This window comes from Rhinatrema bivittatum, chromosome 14 (assembly GCF_901001135.1).
Source record: "Rhinatrema bivittatum chromosome 14, aRhiBiv1.1, whole genome shotgun sequence".
In the NCBI taxonomy this organism is placed as follows: domain Eukaryota; kingdom Metazoa; phylum Chordata; class Amphibia; order Gymnophiona; family Rhinatrematidae; genus Rhinatrema; species Rhinatrema bivittatum.
The window spans coordinates 60060926-60081430 of NC_042628.1; the positions used below are offsets into that span (position 1 = coordinate 60060926).

Consider the following 20505-nt stretch of genomic DNA (forward strand, 5'->3'; position numbering starts at 1 on the left):
TAACTATACAAACTTGCTAATTAAACGGAAATAATTCCAACACTCCTACAGGAACCAGACTCCCCAACCGGGAGAGCGAATAAACAAGCGGTCAGCTTACTTAAAACAATGATGAGCGGACTCTCCGTTACTTAGCGCAGCACTGCGGGTGGGATCCTGGACTGATCCTTGGTACTACAGGAACGAAAATTATCAGGTAAGAAACTAATTTTCCTTTCCCTGTACGTACCAGGATCAGTCCAGGACACCTGGGATGTACCAGAGCCAACTTACCGAGGGTGGGAAGTAGAGAGTCCCGCACGGAGTACCCTCACTCCAAAACCCCCGGAATCGGTAGCCCGGACATCCAACCGGCAATACCTGATAAAGGTATGCAAAGACTGCCATGTAGCCACTCTGCAGATCTCTTGAGGCGACACCTGAGAGGCTTCCGCATGTAGCCGCTCTGCAGATCTCGTGAGGCGACACCTGAGAGGCTTCCGCCCAAGACGCCGCCTGAGACCGAATCGAGTGTGCACAGAGACCCACGGGAAGCGGTTTCCCCCCGCACCAAGTATGCCGAATCAATGGCCTCCTTGAGCCAACGGGCGATTATAGAGCGGGATGCAGCTTCCCCTTACCTTGGACCAGAGAACAGACCAAATAGATGATCTGTCACCCGAAACGGATTAGTGACCTCTAGGTAGCGAAGGAGGGACCTCCGCATATCAAGCTTCCTGAAATTCCGACCGCGAAAGCGGGAAGCTCCACCGATTGGTTTAGATGGAACGCCGACACGACTTTAGGGAGAAAGGAGGAAACCGTCCGCAAGGAAACTCCCGAATTGGAAATACGCAAGAACGGCTCCCTACAGGACAGAGCCTGTAACTCCGAAATACGTCATGCCGAAGCAATCGCCACCAGGAAAAACAGTTTTGTTTTGTTTTTTTTTGTTTTTTTTTTAAACGTGAGATCCTTGATAGTAGCGCGTTTCAAGGGCTCAAACAGTGCCGAGCATAAGGCGGAGAGCACCCAATTAAGATTCCAGGACGGACATGGCAAAATGCAACGGAGGCCGAAGATATGTAACCCCGCGAAGAAAAACGGGAAATATCCGGGTGAAGCGCCAGGGAGGATCCTTGAACCTTACGCTGCAAACAACCAAGCGCTGCTACTTGAACCCGCAGCGAGCTGCACGCCAACCCTTTGGCCAGACCGGCCTGGAGAAACGCCAGAATATCGGATAACGAAGTGGAAGTGGGATCCAACCCGCGGTTCACACACCATTCCTCAAAGACCACCCAGACACGGACATACGCTATGGAGGGAGACTGCCGCCTGGATCTCAGCAGCGTGGTCACCACCGCGTCTGAGTAACCTTTTCTCTTTAACCGATTCCTCTCAAAAGCCATGCCGCGAGACAGAAGTGATCCGCCTCCTCCAAACAGACGGGGCCCTGTCTGAGGAGCCCCGCGAACCTCTGGAGACGGAGGGGTACTGCCACCGACAGCTAGACAAGGTCTGCGAACCACGGACGGTGCGGCCACTCCGGTGCTACCATGAGCACGTTGGACGGGTGCAACTCCATGCGCCGGAGAATTTTGCCGATCATGGGCCACGGGGAAAACACGTACAGCAGGACATCCGTCGGCTAGGGAAGCACCAACGCGTCGACGCCCTCTGCTCCCCTTTCTCGACGCCGACTGTAAAATCGCGGAGCCTTCGCGTCGCGCCACATGGCCATCAGATCCATGTGGGGCACCCCCCACGTTCTGCAGATGGAAAGAAACGCCTCGTCTGCCAGCTTCCACTCCCCGGGATCCAGGCGATGACGGCTGAGAAAATCCGCTGGGACATTGTCGGTTCCGGCAATGTGAGACGCTGCAATGTTGCTGAGGTTCTGTTCCGACCAAGCCATCAAGAGCTGCGCTTCTATTGCCACCAGCGGACTCCTCGTCCCTCCTTGGCGATTCATGTAGGCCACGGTGGCTGCGTTGTCCGACAACACTCGGACCGCCATTCCCCGTACCAGCGGTAGGAAGGCTCGCAGTGCCAGACGGACCGCTCTGGTCTCTAGTCGGTTGATAGACCACTGGGCTTGAGACGGCGACCATAGTCCTTGAACCGACTTGCCTAGGCAAACTGCTCCCCAACCGGAGAGACTGGCATCCGTGGTCATCACCGTCCAATTGGGCACTAGAAGGGACACTCCACCGGACCGATGACTGGGATCCAGCCACCAGAGCAGGCTGGATCTCGCCTGGCCCGCGAGCGGAAGCGGTAGGTGGAACTCCTCCGAAACCGGTTTCCAGCGGGATAGCAAGGATGACTGCAATGGCCGCAGATGAGCGAACGCCCAGGGAACCAACGCGAGCGTTGAAGCCATAGAACCTAGAACCGTCAGGTAATCACAGACCCGATAATAGCCTCACCGGAGCTTGTAGCTTGCATATCCGTTCCTGAGATAGGCACACCTTGCCCTGTTTCGTGTCGAATACGGCTCCAAGGTATTCCAAAGTCTGGGTGGGTGCTAGTTGACTCTTGTTGAAGTTGACTACCCAGCCTAGAGACTGCAAAAGCTGTAGGACCCTGGCCACTGCCAGCCGACACTGACCCTCGGACTTCGCCCGAATCAACCAATCGTCCAGGTAAGGATGGACCAGAAGTCCTTCCCGGCATAGCTGCGCCGCCACCCCTACCATCACTTTCCGAGCCGTGTTTTATCACAGAAAACACCCACTGGTCTGTTGTGATTGTGGTCCAAACCTCGTAAAATAGGGACAGCTTGCCCCCTACCTTCAGAACCGAGGGATGGACCGGCCGGACATCATTGAGACGACTTACCACTGGGTACGGAAGAGGAGGAAGCTGGTCTGCCGAATCGCCTGCCACGAAGGACTGAGACTGCTGTCTGCCGCCTCCCGAGTGAAAAGAGGAGAAGAAGAACTAGGGCGAGAAGTCCGGGGCTTCTGGCTACTCCGGTATCGGGAGCAGGAAGAGAAGGATCCGGTATCGGGAGCAAGAAGAGAAGGATCCCGTAGACCGTGCCCTGTCCTCCGGAAGTCTATAACCCTCATTCTCGCCCAGGAGTTGTATCATGTCAACCAGTTCCTTCCCAAACCACAGCCTGGCCTAGAAGGGAAGGGAGCCCAGACGAGGGGAGCCCAGACGAGACTAAGAGGCCCCGTCTGCCGACCAGTTCCTCAGTCACAGGAGACGTCTGGTCGAGACAGCGGATGCCATGGAACGAGCCGAGGTTCTGAGGAGATCATGTAGTGCGTCCGCACAGTATGTTATTATCGCCTCAAGGCGCCCGGTCTGCTTGGCTTCTTCCTCGGAAAAGCCCTCATTAGCTAGCAGCTGCTGGACCCAACGGAGTCCAGCCCGCAAGGTGAAGTTACTGCAGATCGCCGCCCGGGCTCCGAGCGCAGAGACTTCAAATCTTCTTCAACTGGATTTCCAACTTCCGATCCTGAAGGTTCTTCAGAGTCGTGGTACCTGTGACAGGGATAGTCGTCCGTTTCGCACTGCCGAAACCGCTGCGTCCATCTTTGGTACCCTCAGAACCTCCAGCGCTTCCTCCGGCAAGGGATAAAGTTTATCCATAGCCTTCGTGACCTTCAGCCCCAGGTCTGGGGTATCTCATTCTCTAAAGAGCAGGTCCGTGGAGGAAAACAATGAAAGGGGAAGGTTGTGGGGGGGCCACTCAGGCCCAACTACACTGGGTCCATGGAGCCGATGCGAGACTCCTCGACGGGCTCCGCTATCTCCAACTCCCCCAAAAACGTCTGCCGCTTCCCGGCTGGAATGAAGGGGCCCAACTCGTCACGGCGGAAGAGGCGAATCACCTTCGGGTCGTCGCCTTCTGAGTTCTGACCCTGTCGTGCCTTCCCTTGCACGGGCATACCATCTCCCTCTGCCCCCCTCGGGGGCGGGGATGGAGCCTCCTGGTCTTCCAGGTCCTCCGACGTGTCCAAATCATCCCAGGGCGGGACAGCCCGCAGTGGCCACTTGAGCTTGGGTGGGGGCCCGGCATGTCATCCATCCGTGGGCGATTCCTAGGTGCCGATGGAGGGGCCTCCTGAGGTTCGGTCTGAGGGAGACGCCTCTTAAGGGCCGTGCGGGCTCTAAATGCCCTATGCATGACCGGAATAAAATCTGACGAAAAAAGGAGCAGGATCCCTCTGAATTCGAGTCGGTATCCTGGCCCCTCCCCCGCTCCGCGGGCCCCATGGGGAAAACTGGCCTGGGAACGGGATGCTGCGGGGAGAGAATCCCTAGCCCCCTCCCCGGACAGCCCAGACATCGCGGGAGCCGGCGGCAAAATGGCGGGAGTTCCCGCGTTCCCCCTAGCTGCCTTGGGATCCAAAGAAGATCGCGTTCCCACCGCGATCGCAAAAGAAGTGTGCCGCACCAAGAGCCCCCGAAGCGCCCCCGACGTCCCCTCGCCCCCCAGGAGGCAAGCAGAACACAGGCCATCCTGGGAGAGGCGCGCGCACCCGGACCCGCAGGCCGTGCAGGCCGCGCCACGAGGCATGCCGGCCTAGGCAACGCTGAGGAAAAAAGAACCGCGAAAAAAAAGAACGCCGGCCGCGAGGGATAGAGGGGAAGAAAATAGAAACAGAGCCGGAGAATCGCCGCCGCGAGTGAGAAAAAACAAAGCTGTATCCTTTTTTTTTTTTTTTTAAACTCACCGGAGCTGTCCCCCGACGGGTGCTGGAACGGTCCGATTTGGGGTGAGTGAGCCGGGCTCCCCGGTATCACCCCGGCTGGGCTCTGAAGTGGGGTCCTCAACCCCTAGCCCCAGCAATCTGCTCTACCAGAAGGGATGGCCCTCTCAGGGCCTGACAGCCTTCTGGGAGCTCTGACCGTTTCTTCTCCCTGAGAGAAAAAGAAACTAACACTCTTTTTTTTTTTTTTTTTACAAACTTAATTGAAACAGCAACAAGAGAGAAACAGTAAGACTAGGAATCCTGCCTATCTCTCTAAAAAAAAATACGCTAGCCCTCGGACTCTAAACAAGTTCCCTATCCAGGCTGTGAGCTATGCCGCGGCCTCTACCAGGGGGGGATGGTCCCCTCAGAACCTGACAACCCCCCTGGGAGGCAGGGCAGACAGGACTTAACCTTGTAACAAAAACTACCAATTTAAACTAAATACCAAAACAATCAAACCTGACTGACTACCAAAATCAGGCTCAGGGCAGGCAGGGGCTGTGACTGCACCTGCACCATCTACTGGAGACAGAGTAAGACTGAGGGGGGCTGTGACTGGCACAGGGTCATATATGGCTCCGCCCACAAGTTTTGCTCTGTCTCCATCTACTGGTGCGGAGTCACAACCCAGGTGTCCTGGACTGATCCTGGTACGTACAGGGAAAAAAGGATTGGATAAGTTCTTGGAGGAGAAGTCCATTACCTGCTATTAAGTTCACTTAGAGAATAGCCACTGCCATTAGCAATGGTAACATGGAATAGACTTAGCTTTTGGGTACTTGCCAGGTTCTTATGGCCTGGTTTGGCCACTGTTGGAAACAGGATGCTGGGCTTGATGGACCCTTGGTCTGACCCAGTATGGCATTTTCTTATGTTCTTATAATATGGAAGACAGGGTAGCTTGATGTGATTAAGTATTATAACTTCCTTTTCTCCCCTATATTTCTTATGTATTTTCCCCCCCAGGATTTCCGCATGTAGAAAGAGAGTGTGTGTGTGTGTATATATATATATATATATATATATATATATATATATATATATATATACACACACACATACATACATATACACACACACACCTTTGTATTGGGATAATTTCAGAAAAATTTTTCTTTGACATACACACTTGTTTTTCTAAGCAAAGTTATCTTTGTTTGTAATTGATAAAAGGTGATAAATAAAAAAATTAAAAAGAAAAAAACAAGTTTGCTTACCGTAAACGTTGTTTCCATAGATAGCAGGATGAATTAGCCATGCTGTCATGGGATCTGTCAATCAGGTCCGGGAGGCGGAGCTTGATAAAGCAGAGGTTCGTTTTTTGCACCCTCTGCGGCTGCGCGTGGGTTCCCGCGCAGGAAGTACAGATTCTCCTCAGTCTGTGATTAAGCAGTGATGGATCGAAGAAGCATGGTGATTGCCAGGGAGGAGGGTGGGTCAGCATGGCTAATTCATCCTGCTATCTACGGAAACAACGTTTACGGTAAGCAAACTTGTTTTTTCCCATCGATAGCAGGGCTGAATTAGCCATGCTGTCATGGGAGTCACAAGCTCCCAATCACATTCTGATTTTTACTGTCTTGGAACGTGATTACAGAGAGTGTGGCAATCACTTGGCATGAGCTGTCGCGGATTGTAGGATTGTTTGACCTAAACTTGCATCCGCCGAAGTTTGCTGATCTAAGCAGTAGTGCGCTGTAAAGGTGTGTAAGGAAGTCCATGTAGCCTCCTTACAGATGTCTATAGGCTGTATGTTCTTGAGGTGTGCCCATGACGTTGTTAGAGCACGAACCTGATGTGCGTTGGGCTTTTGCAAGAGAAACCTATTTTGTTTGCTGTAGCAGAATTGAATGCATTGGACTATCCAGCTTGATATGGTACGTTTCGAGACTGGTAGCCCCGGAGCCTTAGGGTCAAAGGACAGAAATAGTTGCGACGGACGGGACGAAGAGGTCGTTCTATTTCTGTAGTATGCTAGCGCCCTTTTGCAGTCTAGGGTGTGAAGCAGTGTCTCTTGTGCAGTGGTATGGGGTTTTGGAAAAAACGTCGGTAGTTCTTTATTTTGATTCAGGTGAAAGTGAGAAATGACTTTCAGTAAGAAGGATGGATGCGTTCTAAGCACTACCTTTTGGTGAAAGAATTGCAAGTATGGTTCATAATGTACCAGTGCCTGTAGTTCACTGACTCGTCTTGCCGAGGTGACTGCAACAAGGAATACCACCTTCCATGTTAGGTATTTTATATGCGCTGATTCCAACGGCTCAAAGGGGAGAAGCATCAGCTGTTCTAAGACTGTGTTGATATTCCAAGGAACTGCTGGTTACGTAGTTGGAGGTCTAAGATGTAATAGACCTTTTAGGAAACGGGCAAGAAGAGGATGAGCTGATATAGTGCCATGATTATATGGCCTGTGGTAGGCTGCGATAGCACTGAGGTGAACTCTAATAGAAGCCGTGGCTAAGCCTTGGTCATATAGAGTATGAAGATAGTCCAACAACTGCTGTGGTGTACAATCTATGGGTGATATGTGCTTGGATATACACCCCATGTGGTATACCTTTTCCACTTGTAATGGTAATTTCGTCGAGTGGAGGGTTTCCTTGATTCCAGCAGTATAAAGTTGGGCGTTGTGGGATATGTTTTCTTCCGTCAGTAGTAACCTGTCAATCTCCACGCTGTTAAGTGGAGGGAGGAATGTAGCGGATGTAGAAGGGTTCCCTGTTCCTGCAACAGGAGATCCGGCCGATTTGGAAGACGTGAAGATAAGTGAAGGAGATAACTGTACCATGGCTGTCGTGGCCAGGCCGGGGCGATGAGAATCAGTTGAGCCTTGTCTGCTATGCATTTCTGAATTGTCCTGGTGATCAGGGGTATGGGAGGAAAGGCATTTAGCAGCCCTGTCGACCACGGAATGAGGAAGGCATCCTGAGCCATTCGGAATTTGCTGGGACGTATGGAACAGAAACTGGGAAGTTGTGTGTTGCGTTCCATTGCAAATAGGTCTATCGATGGCATCCCCCATCTGTTGAATATACGGAGTGCCACCTCCGAATTGAGGGACCATTCGTGGGGATGGAAGATGCGACTTAACCTGTCCGTTCTCGTGTTTGCGATGCCGGGTAGGTAAGTAGCTTGTAGATGTATGCAATGTTGGTGTGCAAACTGGAAGATGAATAGTGTTTCCTTGCACAGGGTCCAAGAGCCCGATCCCCCTTGTTTGTTGATGTAGAACATCGCTACTTGATTGTCCGTATAGACCATGACTCTGCGGCCCTGTAGAAATTGTTGAAAGGCTTGCAGAGCGTTGCGAATTGCTCGAAGTTCCAATAAGTTGATTTGCATCGTTTGTTCTGTTAAGGACCACAGACCTTGTGTCTCGTGTATCTCTAGATGCGCTCCCCAGCCTTTCCGTGAGGCGTCTGTAGTTAGGACTGAATTGTGAATGGGCGGTCGGAACAAGGCTCCCTTCGCCAGTGTGGACGGAAGGAGCCACCAAGAGATGTCTTTCCTCATTTCTGTGGTGAGGACGATTGGTTGTGTGAGGGGCTGATGGTGTTGCTTCCATTATCGCTTGAGTCCCCACTGTAGTCGTCTCATGTGTAACTTGGTATTTGGGACTAGAAAATTGGCTGCTGCCATGTGCCCGAGAACGTCTAGGACTTGTTTTGCTGACGTGGATGGTTTCGGCAGCAAGTTCTGCAAGAGTTGTCGTAGCTGTATTTGTCTGTCCTGTGGCAGATATGCTCTGGATTGTGTGGTATTCAGATACGTGCCTATGAATTGCAGTTGTTGTGTCGGTTGCAGGTGAGACTTTTGGAAGTTGACTACTAATCCTAGTCGTTGCAAGCATTGAAGGATTAGACGGAGTTGATTCTGGAGCAGTTCCTGGGTCGGAGCCACTATAAGCCAGTCGTCTAGGTAAGGGAAGATTGTCATCCCTTGTTGTTTGAGGTGAGCCACCACCACTACCATGCACTTGGTGAATACTCTGGGTGCAGCTGATAACCCAAAAGGGGAGTACCCTGTACTGGTAATGCTGGTGCTTGTAGCGAAAGCATAGGTACTGCCAAGAGGAGGGGTGGATTGGAATGTGGGTATATGCGTCCTTCAGGTCGATGGAACACATCCAGTCGTTGGGCTGCAGTAGGGGTAGAATCGACTTCAGGGATACCATCTTGAATTTTTCCGTGATCAGGAATTTGTTGAGTTCCCGTAGATCTAAGATGGGTCTTAGGCCCCCCGATTTTTTGGGGATCAAGAAGTACGGGGAATAAAATCCTCGATTGCGGCTGCTCTTGGCTAGAAGTGCAATGGCCTTTTCCTGACATAGATGAGAGATCTCTTGCTCGAGTTGTGGTTGATCCCGTGCAGTCCGTGAGGAGGTGAACTGAGGTAGTTGCGGTTTCGTTCGAAATTGAAGATGATACCCCTGACTCACAATATCCAGCACCCATCGATCGGATGTTATTTGTTCCCAAACAGAAAGACATGACTGGATTCTCCCTGGTGGTGGTACATGGTGTGATGGTGGCTTTAGGTTCAAAAAGACTGGGTAGGCTTAGGGGCCATCTGTTGACGTTGAGTATGCGGCTTGCCTCTTCGAGGAAGTTGTGATGATTGTTGGTGAGTTTGTTGTCTTTGATAAGTCGGGTACGTCTGAGAACGGTATCCCTGATATGATCTAAAAGGTCGACGTCCATAGGACGATTTACAAGGGTATGGGTAGAAAAGCTTAGAGGAATGGTAAGTCGGTTGCGTTTGCAACGATTGCACTGCTAACGCCTCATCCTTGAGCTTACCCACTGTTTCCTGCAGCTTTGCGCCAAACAGGTTCTCTCCTGTACAGGGAAGATTAGCCAGTTTTTCGTGGACATCTTCTCTGATGGAACTGGAACGGAGCCACGCCGTCCTGCATGCCGCTATGGCTGTTGCGGAAGCTCTCGAAGAGGTCTCCATGTCCTCATAGATGGAGCGGAGGATGTGCCTAGAGCACTCCTCCATGTCATGCAGGGTTTGAGGTAATTGTTCTCCCGTGGTTGAGAGTAAGCCCTTTGTCGCTTGAATGCAGTCGTACATGTATTGCACCACCAGGGGAGGTGGACTCAGGGCAAGCCTACCGCGAGGCTTCGGAGGTGGTCTCTGGAAAATTTAAAAAAAAAAAAAAAACGGCACGGCGGCAACCCGAAGCGCAGAATTCTTTAAAAACAAAAAAGAAACCCGGTAAGCCCGCCCCGGAAGCCCCGTCGGCTCTCGCGACTCCCAGAGCCCCTTAAAGGGCTCAGGCGGATCCAGGCTCACCCTTTCTGTTCCACGCCGTCGTCCTGCGATCCACCCCCGTCTCGGGTCGGCCCTCCCCGCGCGGTCGGCGTCGGCCCATCGGGGCCAGGGGAGGTGGACTCGGGGCAAGCCTCCCGCGAGGCTTCGGAGGTGGTCTCTGGAAAATTTAAAAAAAAAAAAAAAAAACCGGCATGGCGGTGACCCGAAGCGCAGAATTCTTTAAAAACAAAATAGAAACCTGGTAAGCCCGCCCCGGAAGCCCCGTTGGCTATCGCGACTCCCAGAGCCCCTTAAAGGGCTCAGGCGGATCCAGGCGTCGCGCGACAAAGGGGCCTGCCCCTTTGTATGCCCCTTAGTGTGCACCAGATCATCGAAACAGAAGCCACCCACTCTAACCGACCAAGATTTCACCCGAACTTAACCTAAGCGATACCTCAACAGCTCTCCACATACACTCGCCCAGCCTCTCCAGCATCCATCCATCCAGCCTCTCCAGCATCCATCTAGCCTCTCCAGCAGTCATCCATCCAACCTCTCCAGCATCCATCCAGCACCCAGCTAGCCTCTGCAGCATTCATCTAGCCTCTCCAGCAATCTTGTGCAACCCTTTCCAGCCAGACCAGCTTCTACCACCATCCTCCAACTCTCCTCCCCACACCATCCTCTCCTCACCAGCCGAGTAGGTAACATGCAAACCTACCCCATTCCTATCATCTATCATCGCCACTCACACCTCTCCAAACTTTCACTACGGACCTTGAATCAGTCAACGAGATCACTCATCCCAATCATGCTCTCACCCTTGACCCAACTACTAGGACTCACGATATTCTCTCTAACCCTCTTCAACGCTCAGTCCCTCACAAAGAAAACGCACATTCTTCACGATTACCTGCTCGACTCCAATCCAGATGTATGCGCTATCACGGAAACCTGGTTAAAAAGCACCGACACCGCACTGATAAACCAGTTATCTATTCACCTTTACGACGTCTTCTCAATTACTAGACCCAAAAAAAGAGGGGGTGGTCTGCTTCTAGCAACCAAGAAAGAGCTGAATCTTAGACAGCAACTTGTCAAGACCTCCTCCAGAAAACTAGAACTCGGATTGTTTAAATCTAAACATATTCAAATTCTCCTTGTTTATGCTCCACCGGGATCACTAGACTCTGATGCCTCACCCCTCATAGAAACCATTACTAAATACATTAACATGGACTCACTGGCCATGATTCTGGGGGACTTCAATCTACATGTTGACGCCTCCCTGATCTCCCCCAACTGCGAAACCTTCTTATCCACGCTCCAGGCAATGGGCTTTGAACAAATCGTCAACAAACCCACCCATAAAGCTGGACACACACTTGACCTCATCTTCCTAAACTCACACTTATCATACACTAACACTCCAGACTGCACCCCAGTCCCTTGGTCCAACCATTCACTCATATCAGCTACTCTCACAATCCGAGGAAACCCCTCTCAACCACAACCTCACTCCACCATCCATCTCAGAAGAAAATGTACCTCCGATCTTCTCAGTGAACATCTTTCCAAGGAACTCCCCAATCTAGACACCTCCAACCCAGCCCTTCTATCCTGGCGCAATATCACGGAGTCTATAGCCAACAAACTTTGCCCCAAAGAGACGAAAACCATCAATTGGACCCAAAAAAGGAAGCAACCTTGGTACTCACAGGAACTTAAACGAATGAAGCAAGACCTCAGACACAAGGAAGGCTCTTGGAGGAAGTCCCCCAACTCTACAACCCTGTCCGATTACAAACGAAACATGCATCTCTATAGGATCTCTCTTCTACAAGCAAAAAAGGACTATTACGCCCGCAAAATCCATGATATTCAGTTTGACGCTAGGGCCCTGTTTTCCTACGTATCTCAACTCACTAAACCCTCTGCCCCTACCATTCCTGACGATCAGGCTCAATCCAAAGCCAATGAACTCGCACTCTTCTTTCAAGATAAAATTGCAAACACGCTAGTGCTTCTACCTACCAACCCAACACCACCAGCTCTAAACTTCACCACCACATGCTCCCCCAGAGCTACCCTAGATTCCTTCGAGCCCACCACCCCCCTGGAGATAGAATCAACACTCAAGAAGCTGAAACCATCCAGCCACCCGATGGACCACATCCCAACGAAACTTCTGCTCCTTATCCCAGGCACCATCTCCAGATCTCTGGTCGACATCATTAACTGCTCCCTAGCCCAAGGAGTATACCCAGATGACCTTAAAACAGCTTCTATTAAACCTCTCTTGAAGAAACCCAACCTGGACACCAACGAGCCTTCCAACTTCCGACCCATATCCAACCTCCCGCTGCTAGCAAAACTCACCGAGAAGGTGGTGAACACACAGCTTTCGGAGTACCTGGAGGAACACAAAATCCTATACCCCTCCCAGTATGGCTTCCGCAAGTCTTCCAGTACTGAAACCCTCCTCATCTCGCTAACAGACCATATCCTCATGGGCCTGGATAAAGGGATTTCGTTCCTGCTAGTTCTCTTAGACATCTCCGCGGCGTTTGACACCGTAAACCATAGCATCCTCCTCAATCGTCTCTCAGACGTTGGATTATCCGGATACGCCTTCCAATGGTTCAGCTCATTCCTCAATAATAGAAGCTCCAAAATCACTATCAATAACAAAGAATCTCCTAACTTCAAATCTACTCTAGGTGTTCCCCAAGGCTCCTCTCTATCCCCCACCCTCTTCAATATATACCTACTGCCTCTTTGCCAGCTCCTCACAAACCTTAACCTAATCCACTACTTATATGCTGACGACGTTCAGATCCTGATCCCAATAAAAGAATCCCTTCCAAAAACGCTCTCCTTCTAGGAGAACTGCCTTAAGTCCATCAACCAGTTACTCACCAGCCTGAACCTGGTCCTCAATGCAGCCAAAACTGAAATCCTTCTCATCTCCACCGACCATTCTTCCAGCCATGATCAGACAACCTCTATCCCTCAGACCACTCAAGTTAGAGATTTAGGAGTCACCATTGATAACCATTTGAACCTAAAAAAATCTATCAACAATATTACGAAGGATGGATTCTTCAAGCTCCAAGTCATGAAACGACTCAAACCCCTCCTCCATCTCCAGGACTTCAGAACTGTCCTTCAGTCAACATTATTCTCCAAAACTGACTACTGCAACACTCTCCTCTTAGGACTCCCGATCTCTGCCACTAGACCACTACAGATGCTCCAGAACTCAGCAGCCAGGATATTAACCAACACCAACCAGAGAACTCATATCACTTCTATACTTAAAAACCTACACTGGCTACCTATTAAATACAGAATTTTGCACAAAGCACTCACAATTATCCACAAATCCATACACAACCAACTACCTTTAGACCTTCAGTTCCCACTCAAACTATACACATCGGCAAGACCCATCAGAGCGGCACACAAAGGAACCCTTCAAGTTCCCCCAACTAAATCCTCTCATCAAACCTCCACGAAAGAACGGGCATTCTCCACAGCTGGCCCCATCATCTGGAACAACCTGCCGACTGATCTAAGACTGGAACCCTGCCTGATTACCTTCCGAAAAAAACTCAAGACTTGGCTTTTCATCCAAGCCTTCCCATAAGCCAAACACTACAACAGTTCATTCATTTTGCCCAATAGACTAAATGACCGACCCAGCCACTATATATTCATAAGTTCTCATGCTCCAGTTTTTCTGTCCTTTATTTCCTGGCTACTCTAGCCCCCAAGTTCTTGCTCCCTGTTATTTGTATCTGCGCCTCGGCCTTCCTGTTATATGGTTTTGTTCAGTTAACCCCTAAGTTCGATGTAAACCGGCCTGATATGAAGCTTGTCATGAAGTTCGGTATAGAAAAAAATGTTACATAAATAAATAAATAAATAAATAAATGTAAAATTGGTGATGCATGATGCGTGTGGTGAGCATTGCATTCTAGTAGATTTTCCGACCCACCTCATCTAGATATTTGTGGTCCTTATTTGGTGGATAAGTTGCATGTAGTTTAGGTTTCTTAAACCTTTGCATTGCGGATTCCACTACTACGGACTCATGCTGTAATTGTGGGAATGCGTAAGGGACCTCTTTCCTGATGCGGAATTTGATGTCCGATTTCCTGGAAACTGCCTGTATTGCCTGTGGAGTCTCCCACGACTTCAAGAGTAGACGATGGAGTAGATCGTGGGGTGGAAGAGTTGTAGGCTCCCCGGGAACATCAAAGATTTTTAACAAACCCAGAGTTTCCGCTCTGGGGTCAGGTTCCTTTTGAATCTGCAAGTGGAGGATGTTCCCTATCTTCTCCAAAAACCGTGGATATGAAAGATCCTCAGGTGGGGAATAAGGTTCTTGTTGGCCTTCTGGTGTGTCTGAGGGAAAACCAGTTGATGAGGTGGGGGACTCAGAGAGGGAGTCGTAGTGTTCACGTGAGTCGGAACATGTAGGCGAATGTTGTGGACTCTGTTCCATATGGTAGGAAGGTTTCTCGCCTGTCTCGTCTATTGGGGGCGAAACCGCCGGTTCTGGCTTTGAATCTGAAGGATCTTTGCCTATGGCAAATGACGCTTCTATCGTTTCATAAAACCCTGCCAGGGATTGAGATAATTGCCAGAAGGCATCTTTGGTCGCTTGTGGCATAGCCGGGTTAGTTGGTCTCTGGGCGTGCTTGTCTTTCAGAGGTCTAGAAGCATCTTCCGGTACCTCCGAGGCACTGGTCGGCGATGGAGATGCCTGAGACGATGTGAGGCAGATGGGTGAATTGTCATTACGTCGATGAGACACTAATGATGACCTAGAAGTGGATGGACTGATGTCCTTCGCCTTGTGTGGTTTGAGACTAGGATGACTATGTGGTTCTTGAATCTGTTTTCGTTTGTGGTATCGAGTGTTGGACTCGGATGGGCTATGGGTTCTCCTTGAGCTGTGAGGAGAGGAACTGGATTTTCGGTGTCTAGAGTCGCATGAAGTAGACTTTCGCCTATCCGGTTGTTTGCGCTTGCGATTTTTCCCTTCTGTAGCGGGAACCGCTGCTCCTGATAACGAATATAATTCTGGTGTCCTTCCTGCTTGCACCGTAACAAATGACCCCATCTTAGGCGGTAGTCCCTTCTGCATAGTTGATGTCGCCCTCCGTTTCGATGATTGCGGTGCCAATTGAAGCACCGATGGCGGCGGTGTCGCCTGGCGTGGTTCCGGCGCCGAATGGCGCGGTGGTTCCAGCGCCGCAGGGCGCGATGCTTTCTGCGCCATATGGCGCGATGCTGTCGGCTCCGTGTGGCGCGATGACTTCTGCGCCGTGTGGTGCGGCAGTATCGGCGTCGCGTAGCGCGCCGCCGTCTCTGGCGCCATTTTACGCCCCGCCTTGTCCGGCTCCGTTGTCGGCGCCAACGTGTGCTGTTTGTGTGTGTGGCGGCGCGGCGATCTTCCCATTTCGAGTCCCGGCTGGAAGTCGAGTGGCTGGAAGATCGGCTGTGGTCGGGGACTACAGAGCCCTGTTCCCCCTGTACCTGGATGTCTCTGGGTCTCGAGGTGTCCGAAGAAGCTCTCGGTGCAGAGTACTTTAGTTTCTTCACCGGTCTCGGTGAAGAGTGGGCCTCCGAAGGCTCTGATGTATTTAAGAGCTTTTATAAATCGGTAGGCCCTTTGCCATTTGGCCCTCGGCGACATTTTAGCGCAATGTTCGCAATTTGGGATGTCGTGATTGCTACCGAGGCAACGGTAACACCGGTTATGACCGTCCGTGACCGACATTACCCTATTGCAGCGGCAGCGTTTGAACCCTGATTTCGACATGAGGAGAATGTCAGCTCTGCGTGCGATCTCGCGCGCGGAAGAAACAGACTGAGGAGAATCTATACTTCCTGCGCGGGAACCCACGCGCAGCCACAGAGGGTGCAAAAAACTAACCTCTGCTTTATCAAGCTCCACCTCCTGGACCTGATTGACAGATCCCATGACAGCATGGCTAATTCAGCCCTGCTATCGACAGGAAATAGCCACTGCTATTACTAGCAACGTTAACATGGAATAGACTTAGTTACCGTTGCTAGTACTTGCCAGGTTCCTATGGCCTGGATTGGCCACTGTTGGAAACAGGATGCTGGGCTTGATGGACCCTTGGTCTGACCCAGTATGGCATGTTCTTATGTTCTTTTAAGTTGCACCTCCAACTTCCTGTCTTGCAGGTCCTTTAGTGCTGTAGCTCCAGTAACCGGGATCTAGACTTCTTGGTAACAGTGGACACTGCCGCATCTACCTTGGGTACTCGAAGCAGCTCTAAGACATCCTCTGGCAGAGGATATAGCTTGTCCATGGCTTTACTCATGTTCAATCCCAGGTCGGGGGTATCCCATTCCCGGAAGAGCAAATCTGTAGCAGAGAAATGAAAGGGAAAAGAAGAAGCAGGGCCTCTCAGACCCAGCAACACCGGATCCATAGCACCCAGTTTAGATTCCTCTGGGGAAACTTCAATGCCCAGTTCAGCTAAAATAGAAGGAATAAGGGGACCCAACTCCTCCTTTCTGAAGAGGCGCACCACCTTAGGGTCATCCCCTTCCACAGCATGCGCTCCATGCATTGTGCCTTGGTGTTGTAAATCAGGATCTACATCCACCCCCTGTGTGGGCTTGGGCTTGAGGTCTGGGTCATCAGGATCAGTATCCCGACTTGAAGTATCCGTAGCAATCTGACCGACGGAGACACTTAGGCTAAGCAGGTTCCGCACCTCCCTTACGACGTAGACAGTTTCTTAGCAGAGGGCTTAGAACCTTGAGAAATGACCTTTTTACCAGATTGCAGCTTTCCTAACTTCCTCTCCTTGTAAGCTTTATGGAGCAACACCACAAATTGTGACGAAAAAGAGGAAGAGGAGGAGGAGTCAAAGGCTCCTCGGGGCTATCCTCCATTGTAGGGGAATTAGGCTGTGAAGGTTCCCTGTCCATTGGGAAATCTTGCTGGGGAGAAAAGGAGGAGGTAAAACCCCCTTCCCCCAGCGCTGCACTAGTCACGACCCTGAATGATTGGAAATTGGCCCCCGTTCCCGTGCTGAATCAGTGAATTGCAACAGATATCCCAACCGGGATCTGGGCAGACTGTTTTAACTAGTTTTGCTGTTTTAATATTTTTTTTCGGCTCCCGATGACCCGTCCCCCAGGGATACAAGCCAAGCAAAGGCCCTCCCTGGAGAGACGCGCACAGGCCGACCCGCACGTGCGGCAAAAGGACGAACGCGGCATCGAGTTGTGACAGGAAAATAAAGACAAAATAAATTAGAGAAAATTCAATGAATAAACAGCAAAACGAAAGGCAAATACCACGCTGAGACAGGGAGGGAGAGAGAACCGGTGCGGGAGAAAACGAAAGCAAAGCTTTTTTAAATTATAAAAAAAAACTTGCTCGGCAGCGGTCCAAGGTGCTGATCCCTTCGGGTGGAGTGAACCAAGCTCCTCTGTGTCACACCCAAGACTAAGTAGATAAGTAGGGCCCTCGACCCTGTGAAGTAGCTGCCTCAGACCAGTGAGGGATGGTTCTCTCAGAACCTAACAACCACCTGGGAGGCTAACGACCACTGTGCTGCCACAAGCTCCTTTTTTTTTTTTTTTTTTTTTTTAAATAAAGTTGAAATACGCCAGAAACAAAAGGCAAAAAAGACCCCTAAAACTAACTAAACACAAGATACCAGCTAAGCATACAGCCCAGACTGTAGGTTTTGCACCTCCACCATCTGCTGGAGACAGAGGAATACTGCCGGACTGTAGGTGGCACCAGCCTATATATAGGCAGAGTTTGTTTTGATAACTGCTCTGTCTCCATCTGCTAGAGTGGGGGCAAAACCCAGGAGTTTGGACTGATCCAGATACTTACAGGGAAGCTTCCTTACCTCGATTGCACTATCACACCAGTTCATCTGATCATCCACTAGTTTGATGGAGTGTTTCATCTTTTCTGGTGGGACTAGTTTCGCCTGTCCAACCACAGCTATAAAAAGAGAAGGTGGGGAAAAGTCTGAAACAGGAACCTAATTCCTCCCTCCTACCTCCTGCTCACACACACTCCTCCCTCCCACAACCCCCCCACACACAATCCTCCTGACTCCTCTCCCCTTCCCTCCAATTATACACACCTTCCTGACTCTTCCCTTCATACCTGCTTGTGTTAATTTTATCATTCTAAGGCGTGCACACCTGTGCCCACACACCAGCCTTGCTACTTACGATCCATGTTGCCGCTGCTGGGGGCTGCTGACGCCATCCCGCGGTTCTGGATCTGGTAGACAGGCTGGGTGGGCCGCTGTCCCTCCTTTTCTGCCTTTGCTGTTGGGGTCTGCAGGGCACCCTCCGCCTTCCCTTCCTCGCGGGACTTCATTAGAACAACAGGTTTCTCGAGCGGCACAGTAACAGGGGCCGAAGCCGGGGCCACTTTGGGCTGGAACACAAGCAAAGGAAGGGATATCATGTATTGCCCTCAACTCCCAAACACCTCTGCCATGAAAAAAATCTTAGTTACCCTTCCCCCTTTTTTAAATTCTGATTTTACTATTGAAAAATGCCAGATGTACACCTTCTGATATACACAGAGTGCAATATCTCCACATGCACAAATAACAGACATTAATGTTTGCATTATACCTTACCAGACAATTTATAGAAAACAAACCTATTCAGACAAATGTTACAAAAGTGTGAGGCTTTCTTTTATCTAACACATAGCAACACTCTAGGCCAGAGCTTTCCAAACTTTTCATGTTGGTGACACACTTTTTAGACAAACATAATTTCACGACACGGTAATTCAGTCTACTAGTAAACCAGAGGTTAAAGGTTAAAACGAACGAAACATATTTCGACAATTTATGTATGTTTCCTTAAATATATACATAAATAAAATGTTTCACGACACAACCTATCTCATGAAAACCTTAAATTTATATTAAAAATATATATTCCAAGATTCATGTTATTGTTATAATTTATGAGAAACAATAATAAAACAAATTGTCTGTCCCCCACACACTCATCTCTCTCCTCCCCCCAGCACATGTCTGGCCCCCCACACACTCATATCTCTCCCCCTCAAACACATGTCTGTCCCCCCAGCACATTTGCCCCCCACTCACTCATCTCTCTCCCCCCAGCACATGTCTGGCCCCCACACTCATGTACCTCGTCTTTTTGATTGTTGCCAGTTAAGTGCTTCACTCCCTTCCATGATCACCAAACACTGCTGCTTGCAGTCAGTACTCCTCATGGCCAGGCCTCATCGGCAGCAGCAGCCAATGCAAGGATGGCTGGGCTCGTTCCACCCACCAAGCCCCCCAAAAAAACGCGATTGACAGCAAAAATCACCCAATAATAAGCAACCCATAAACTGAAAAAAAAAGTGAATCTCTAGAAAAAAAAAAAGCCCAAACTCGCATCAGAGTTGACCGGGCTTGCGCGACACACCTGCACACTGCAGGCGACACACTAACGTGTCCCGACACACAGTTTGGAAAGCTCTGCTCTAGGCTCAGGAGCCTGCCGAAAACGAACTGACCAGGGAGTGAGGCTGCCACTGGCCATGAGTAAATCATTTGGCCACCAGTTTTCAGCAGCAGCTAGCCAAATGATCACCACTGAACTTCAGAGGGATTCTGGTCACTCTGTGGCCCTTCATCTCAAAGGCTTCCATGACCTGCCCTTTTCAGCTGAACCTGTCTGCCGCCCTTCAAAGACTTGGGCCCGAGCGCTGCCGAGTCTGGCGAGCAAAAGGCATTTCAGACCCTGGAAATCCAACCATGCCCAACCTCAAGGGTATCAGCTGCACCACAGAAAGCTGGCCCCACCCTGCTCCACAACCAACTCCTTTTTACCCTCTCGGCAGGCGGCTTGGCAAGGATGATCGGCGTTTTCTGCATGATGAGCCCTCCAGATTCTTCGCTTCCGTCCTGGGGGGGGGGGGGGGGGGGCAAGGAAACAGGAAATGTGCAGATGAAGATACCAACAGGACAGAGTTAACATCTACAGTAAGACTTTGTAACAAAGGCCTGCGATGTCAAGTATACAAAAGGCGAGGGACCCTTTCCAGTCAAGTCTCAAGTGCCTCTTATCCACCGGAGTGTTAACATACAAGAGGAACTGCTACCACCACACTGGCAGAAGGTGAGTGGTTGTTTGTTAACTCCCCATACCCAGGTCTTCTTCCTGAGGATGATGTGGCTGTAAGGTCACCAGATGACTCTTGGCCAGCAGGTGTGAATAGTCACTCCTGGTTTTACCCTCATTGCATGTATGAATTTGGAGTTCCTGCTTTTCTTATGAAAATTTAAAAACTGGAATTCCTGATGGGACAGGCCAATGGCTGAATGGGTTTTATTTCTGGTCTTCTGCTTCCCATGCTGGCCCTTTGGGGGGGGGGGGGGGGGATGGGAAGGAGGTCACAGTCATTGCACAACAGCAACATCTAATGGCCCGATTTAGGTTTCACGAGTGCAGTTCTGGAAGTAGCATGCACAGCAATGACTGAATTAATATATAA

At 50.4% G+C, this 20505-nt stretch overlaps 1 protein-coding gene across 4 annotated transcripts in view; it reads right to left on the reverse strand.

Annotated features, from left to right (window-relative positions):
- Positions 1 to 20505, reverse strand: part of SMG9 (SMG9 nonsense mediated mRNA decay factor) — a 183550-nt gene that overhangs the window by 127206 nt on the left and 35839 nt on the right. For 3 of the 4 annotated variants that reach the window (XM_029576583.1, XM_029576580.1, XM_029576581.1), the window contains exons 3-5: positions 19841 to 19915; positions 18204 to 18414; positions 17870 to 17967 (exon numbers count right to left, since the gene is read on the reverse strand). In XM_029576583.1, the coding sequence (XP_029432443.1) occupies positions 17870 to 17967; positions 18204 to 18414; positions 19841 to 19915 (384 nt within the window). The remainder of the gene's footprint in view (positions 1 to 17869; positions 17968 to 18203; positions 18415 to 19840; positions 19916 to 20505) is intronic. The other variant, XM_029576582.1, reaches the window with a different exon arrangement.